The sequence below is a fragment of the Dictyostelium purpureum genome (assembly GCF_000190715.1).
Source record: "Dictyostelium purpureum unplaced genomic scaffold DICPUscaffold_49, whole genome shotgun sequence".
Classification (NCBI taxonomy): domain Eukaryota; phylum Evosea; class Eumycetozoa; order Dictyosteliales; family Dictyosteliaceae; genus Dictyostelium; species Dictyostelium purpureum.
The window spans coordinates 107,978-115,610 of record NW_003519386.1 but is presented as its reverse complement, the minus strand read 5'-3'; the positions used below and the strand labels follow the sequence as shown (position 1 = coordinate 115,610).

The following is a 7,633-nucleotide window of genomic DNA, read 5'->3' as shown; positions in this document are numbered from 1 at the left end:
ATTATTCTTATTACTCTTTTTAGTCTCTTTAAGAATTATAATAAATAAATTATGAATAAAAAAATAATGGTAATGTACAAAATATATTACAATAAAAAGTAAATATTATTATAAGGAAAAAAAAAAAAATTATTTATATAATGAAAATAATTTACATAAGAATAATAAAATAAATAATAAAAAAAAAATAAAAAAAATAGTTTATTTTAAATTTTAATATTTTGATTTTATTATATTAAAACCGTTTGAATATTTTTGTATGTAAATAAAAATAAAATAAAATTATAATAAAAATTTTAAAATAAAAGAAAAAAATAAATTATTTTCAAACTCACATTCAACCCCAAAATAATATCACACACAATATCGTGTGATAGTTTGTGTGTGTGATTATATTAATTAAGTTTAGTTTATGTTATTTTTATCCTAATAAATTGGAACGCAATATAAAAAAAAAAAATTATTTTTAGAATTACAATAATAAAAACTAGTAAATAGAAAAAAAAAAAAAAAAAAAAAAAAAAGGTGAAAAAAAAAAGAAATCAACTTTTTCTGTGTATTATAATTGTAGTATCACTTTTCTTTGACTATTGGTTTGTTGTGTATCACACAACATAAAACAGTAAATAGAATCTTCAAAAATCAAACCACTTACAAAAAAAGCATATTGGTTCTAATAATTTTTTTGTTGATAAAAAATTATAAAAAAAACAAACACTTAGATATTTTTAAAAAATTTTTTTTAAAAAAAATAAAATAAAATTGTGTCAAAAAAAAAATTATTTTTTACATTAAAAATTTTTTTACTCTCGATTTTAGTACAATTGTTTACATATACAAACTCACAATAATATATATAAATATAAAACACACAAAACAAAACAAAATAAAATAAAATAAAATAAATAAAATTAGTACATAACACACCTATATAACTTTTTTTATTTTTTTTTTTATTTTTATTTTTTTTAAATTAAATTTAAATTAAATTTTTTTTTTTTTTTCATTTTTTAATATTTATTTATATTTATTAAATAAGACAATAACAACAATTAATAATAATAATAATAGTATTATTATTATTATTAAAACAATTTAATAGTTATTAATAGTTTTAATACTACATCTCTTTTTTCATTTTTTTTTTTAAAATTTATCAATTTTTTTATTTTTTTTTTAAATATAAATATTTTTAATTGCCCATTTAAAAATAAAAATAAAAATAATAATAATAATTATAATAACATCAACATAAATAAAGATATTTAAAGTTTTAAAATAATAAAATATTAATAGTTTTAATAAAATTAATAAAATAAAAAAAAAAAAATGGTGTTATCATTGGTAGAGCTATGTTTTATATCCATTATGGAAAAAATGGAATATAATAATCAAGATTTACAGAAAATTCCATTACCATTAATCGAAAAATTAATAAATTTTATGGTATATAGGTTACACCCAAATCATTTATCATTGCAAACCATCTCCAAGCCTATAAAGATCAAGTTAGTAAGACAGAACCGTGTTATTACAATGAGATTTTCAATTTATAGCACAATAGATAAAATAATAAATCAAATCTACGAAAGAGTGTTAAATGAAGAAAGAATGGAAATTATTGAAAAACAAAAGAATTTATCATCCAATAATTTATTATCATTAGTAAATAATAATCTTAATAATAATAACAATATTACGACTACTACCACCACCACCACCACAACAACTACAACAGCAACAACAACAGCAAATAAGTTAACTTCTTCAACATGGGGTACAATTGAAAATTATGGGTTATTTCAACAGTCAGGATCTTTTAGAAATGCAAGATGGTTACAACTGGATAAAACTTTAGCTTTTTATGAAATTGATTCAAATGAGACATTAGAGTTTAAGACAACAAAAAATGTACTAAAGATTAGGTTTTTTGGTCCATGGGAAAGAGTTGTTCATCCATTACATCAATCAACAATGCTATTAGATGAAACTATTAAAACATTTGTAATTGATGAAAGTAAAACAGTATCAGAAATATCAGCCGATTTAGCAAAGAAACTACAACTAAAATATCCAGAGGAGCTTTCATTAAAGCGTCAGTGTGAAGAAGATGATACAAGAGGTGTATGGCTATCATCCGATTTAGCGCTACCAGAGCAAAACATCGATCCACTATATACTATATTCCTTTTAAAGCGTCAGTTTTTCTTTTGTAAAGATATTATTATCGATTTTAGTATGGATCCAGAAATGTCACACTTTGTATTTTGCCAATGTTTAGATGCCATCATCGATTCATCTCATCCTTGCACCCAAACAGAGAGTATATTGTTTGCTGCTTTACAATGTCAAATTTCATTTGGTGACTATGTAGCAAATTCTAAAGAGATGGACCAAATTCGTCTTAAAGATTTCCTACCACTAGAATATACATACCAAAAAGGAATTTTAAAAGAAATTTTAATTCAATACCAACGTTTAGCGGGTATGTCTGAACAAAAAGCAAAGCTCAATTACATTCAATTGGCCAAATCACTTAAAACATATGGTTATACATTCTTTAGGGTTATTTCTAGATCAATACAATCATCACAACCACAATCACAACTTTTTGGCATTTCACCCGAAGCCATTCTAATTTTGGATCCAGAGTCAAGTAAGACCATAAACCTGTATTCTCTTAGTAATATAAAGAAATGGCAAATTTTAAACAACGTCTTCTCCATCGAATTTAATGATAAAAAAGAAAGTTTCATCTCTAACGAAGCTGAGGCTATTTCACATGTCCTTTCATCTTATATTCATTATAGTCTAAGAAATACACCATCGATTCAAAAACAATGGGATCAAAACTATATATCAGTTGGACGTAATTCATTAACTTCAAGAAAACGTTTATCAACTTGTTCAAATTGTTCCAATGATTCAGTAGATTACGATCAACCCACCTCAAAAAAGGATAATCGTTGGAAATATCAAGATAATCTCATACTTAAAAAATGCCATTTATACATAGAGCCTAAAAAATTATATATCAATCCTTTATCAACTCAAATTAATGGATCAATGGTTTCAAAAGAATTAAACAAAGATAACAAAGTTACCAAAGTTTTAAAGGTTTTGACAGATTTATCATCAAAAATGATTTTATCATTTTCAAAAAGTAAGTTTTAGAATTAATAATTATTATAATTAAAATTATTTTTTTTGTAAATATTAATTTTTTTTTTTTTTATTCTTCTTAGCATCACCTGCCAAAGAAAGAGAAATAGTCGTAAGGTTTTCAGATAAAAAAGTAAAAAGTTTTATTGTAGACGAACAAAAGACTGTGGCAGAGATTACTCAAGAGATTGGATTAAAATTAGGTATTAAGAATACCGAAGAATTTTCACTTCAAGTAATTGGGAATTGTAATAATAGTAATAGTAGTTTTAGTAGTGGTAATAGTATGAATAATATCAATAGTAATGATATTAATAGTAGTGTAAATAATAGTGTATTATATAATAGTTATATTGTAAATAGTTCAAATTTAAATTTAAATAGTTTAAATACAAATGTAAATAATAGTAATAATAGTAGTTTTAGTAATAGTAATAATCATCATCATCTTAATAGTTCAAATGATGATTCAATCTTATCAAATGGGGGTATTTGGTTAAAACCATACCAGCCATTATCAGAGCAATCAATTTTGCCAGATGCCAAATTAATGTTTAAAAAGAAATTTTATTCTAGTGATATTGGAGCAGCCGATGATTGCAATAGTGACCCAGTTTATTTTAATCTGTTGTTTTTTCAATCAAAAGATGCAATCATTTCCAATACCTATACTTGTTCAAAAGATGAGGCAATTCAATTGGCAGCAACACTGTTTCAAATTAATTTTGGTGATCATAATCCAAATATTCACAAACCAGGTTTTCTCAAAAGCCAGGACCTAAAGTTCTTCTTACCACCCAATAGTTTGGAGTTCTATGGTTTAAGCTTTCAAAAAATCGAAAAGAGTATCTATAAAGAGCATCAAAATCTTCGTGGTATCAAGGAGGTATATGCAAAGTATAGATATGTGCAGTTATGTAGATCACTAAAAACCTTTGGCGCAATTTTCTTTTCTGTTCGCCAACTCATCACCAAATCCGAAAGTAGATCATCGTCACTCTCGTCCCTATCATCCTCTTCTTCATCTCCACTATCAATAACCAGCAGTATAATCGGTGCTGGCTCAGTCATTACTGGAGGTGGCAATAATAGCAGTGGTAGCAGCGGTAGCGGCAGCAGTGGTAGCAGTTCCCCCACAATGATACCCTACAATCAACCTTTATTGTTGGGCTTCAGTAGAAAATGCATCCTCTTTATGACAGCTAAAAACAAAAAGTTTTTGGTCGAATACCCACTATCACATCTTAAGCGGTGGGCATATCATAAAGATTTACAAACTTTTACCTTGGATTTTGGTGATTACGAAGAAGGCCGTTTATTATTCCAAACTAACGAATGCGAAGAAATCTCTCAATACTTAAGTGACTATATAGATTATATTCAAACGAAATTAGTTGGCTCACAATCATTTTCATCATCAATCTACAACGATAAAGAAAATAAATAATAAATTAACCAGAATAAAAACTATTATTATTTTTTTTTTTTTTTATATACCAAAATTATAAAAAGAAAATTAAACATTATAAACCAATAAATAATTGTTCCTTTATCATCTTATAGGATATTTTTTATTTCAAAATTTAAGTTTAGTAATAAATATTTAAAACACACCGTGCCATAGTGACTGTAATAATTTTTTAAATTTTTACAAATCTGAAAAAGTGTGTTAAAAAAAACTAAGAAAATATTAAATTTTAAACTATTACATTTAAAAAAAAAATTTTTACTTTATACCAATAATTAATAATTATTTGTAGATATTCTTTTTTTATTGACAACTTTAAATTTTTTTATTTGTTAAATTTGATAACTTTGGTAAATATACCAAACGTTCAATTTTTTTTTTTTTTTTTTTTTTTTAATTTTATTAAATTTTTTTTTTTTAAATTTTTAAATTTTTTTTTTTTTGTGATTTTGTGTTATTTTATTTTATTTTTTTCTTTTTTGTTTTGCTATTAATATATATTTTTGTTTTTTAAAATTAAAACAACAATTGTTATACGAGGTTTTTCTATACTTTATAATAGTTCAATTAAAATAGTTTCAATTAATAGTACAAAAATAAATATTTAATCATGATTAGATCATTAACCAAATTAGCCTCAGTTACTAATAGAAGTTTAGTTAACAATGGCAAAGCCAGTTTTTCAACTAAATTATTATCTGTAATTTCACCATTTAATAAATTTGTTAATAATACTACTTTGTTATAATATAATATAGTTTAATATATCTAATTATAAATAAAAGTTATTTGTGTTATTTTTATCGTTTTTTCATATATATACATATATACCAACTACCAATAGTAATAATAACAGCAATATGAATAATAAAATAACAATAAAATAACATCAATTTAATAATAATAACAGCAATAAAATAACAACAATAATAATAATAATTTCAGCAAAAATGAAAAAAAAAAAGTTCATGTTAAATAGCAGTGGTGTTTATTATTATAAAATAAAAAAAACTAACATGTTTTTTATAAATTATATCATTAAATATTATATATAATTTATTTATAGACTAATAAACCAGTTAAAGAATCAGATCCAGAAATTTATGATTTAATTAGAAAAGAAAAAGAAAGACAATTTACTGGTCTCGAATTAATTGCATCAGAGGTAAAGTATACTTAATTATATTATTTATACAATTTTTCATATGAAATTTAAAACTATTAAAAAAAGATTCTTTTTTTTTAAAATTTTTTTTTCTTCAAATTTCAATTAATTTTAAATTATAGATAAAAGATTTTTTATTTTATAGATAAAAAATATTCTTTTTTTTTTTTTTTTTGCTCGATTTATTAATAATGTTTATATTTTATTTTAAAAAATAAAAAAATATAAAAAATATAGAATTTTACATCAAGAGCTGTTATGGAAGCAGTTGGATCATGTTTTACAAATAAATATGCTGAAGGTTTACCAGGTGCAAGATATTATGGTGGTAATGAAGTTGTCGATAAATTAGAAAACCTTTGTATTAAAAGAGCATTAGAAACATATAATTTAAATCCAGAAGAATGGGGCGTTAATGTTCAACCATACTCAGGTAGTACTGCTAATTTTGCAGCCTTTACTGGTTTATTAAAACCACACGAACGTATTATGGGTTTAGATTTACCATCAGGTGGTCAGTAAGTATTTTATAATATATTAAATTTTTAATAATTTTTGTGAACTATTTATTCTAATTTAAAATTTAGTTTAACTCATGGTTATCAAACTGATAAAAAGAAGATTAGTGCAACTAGTATTTTCTTTGAATCAATGCCATATCAAGTAAACGAAACAGGTTATGTTGATTATAACAAAATGGAAGCAACAGCAGCATTATTTAGACCAAAATTATTAATTGCAGGTGCATCAGCATATCCACGTGAATGGGATTACGAAAGAATGAGAAAGATTGCAGATAAACATGGCGCATTTTTATTATGTGATATGGCTCACATCAGTGGTATGGTTGCAGGTAAACAAGCCATATCACCATTTTTATTCTGCGATGTTGTTACTACAACTACACATAAAACTCTTAGAGGCCCACGTGCAGGTTTAATCTTTTATAGAAAGAGCAAAAGAAGAGATGCCAAAGGCAATATTATCGACGACGATTTAGAAAATAGAATTAACTTTGCTGTTTTCCCATCATGTCAAGGTGGTCCACACGAAAATACCATTGCTGGTATTGCTGTAGCTCTTAAAGAAGCTGCCTCAACCGATTTCCAAGATTACGTCAAACAAGTTAGAAGAAACTCTCAAATTATGGGTGAAGAATTAAAGAAACGTGGTTATTCATTAGTTACTAACGGTACCGATAATCATTTAGTACTCTGGGATCTTCGTCCACAAGGTATTACTGGTAGTAAAATCGAAAAAGCTTGTGATGAAGCTCACATCACTGTTAATAAAAATGCTGTCTATGGTGATACCAATGCTATTGCTCCAGGTGGTATTCGTTTAGGTGCACCAGCTCTCACCTCAAGAGGTCTCAAAGAAGAAGATTTTGTTAAAGTTGTCGATTTCTTAGATCGTGTTGTCAAAGTTTCTTTAGATGTTCAATCCAAAGTTGGTAAAAAAATGCCAGATTTCCAAAAGGCCATTGCCGAAAGTAATGAAATTAAAGAGATTAGAAAAGAAGTTGTTGAATTTTCAAAACAATTTGGTATGCCTGGCCACACCTCAGAAGGCTTATAAAAAATTTATAAATAAATATAATAACACAATAATAATATAAAATAAAACTATTTAATATAAAAAAAAATTAATATATTTAATTTTATATATAATACAAAAACTATTTATAAAAATAAGTAAAAAAAAAATAGAAATTTTTTTTTTTTAATCCATCCAAAATTAACCAATCACAAAAACGGTTATTTTGTGTATTCTTTTTTTTTTTTTTTTTTTTTTTTTTTCGGTTAAGGTCTTAAGTTGAAAAATTATTTTTTATTTTT

At 24.4% G+C, this 7,633-nt stretch overlaps 2 protein-coding genes across 2 annotated transcripts; both read left to right on the top strand.

Annotated features, from left to right (window-relative positions):
* Positions 1 to 1,377: 1,377 nt before the first annotated feature.
* On the top strand, positions 1,378 to 4,609 carry frmA (uncharacterized protein; the record flags this gene model as incomplete). Its single annotated transcript, XM_003285587.1, has 2 exons — positions 1,378 to 3,163; positions 3,246 to 4,609. The coding sequence occupies 2 exons, from the start codon at positions 1,378 to 1,380 to the stop codon at positions 4,607 to 4,609; spliced, it is 3,150 nt and encodes a 1,049-aa protein (XP_003285635.1).
* Positions 4,610 to 5,240: 631 nt separating this feature from the next.
* DICPUDRAFT_97107 (serine hydroxymethyltransferase) lies at positions 5,241 to 7,481 on the top strand (the record flags this gene model as incomplete). Its single annotated transcript, XM_003285586.1, has 4 exons — positions 5,241 to 5,330; positions 5,697 to 5,795; positions 6,033 to 6,313; positions 6,383 to 7,481. The coding sequence occupies 4 exons, from the start codon at positions 5,241 to 5,243 to the stop codon at positions 7,371 to 7,373; spliced, it is 1,461 nt and encodes a 486-aa protein (XP_003285634.1). The 3' UTR covers positions 7,374 to 7,481.
* Between the last annotated feature and the right edge of the window lie 152 nt (positions 7,482 to 7,633).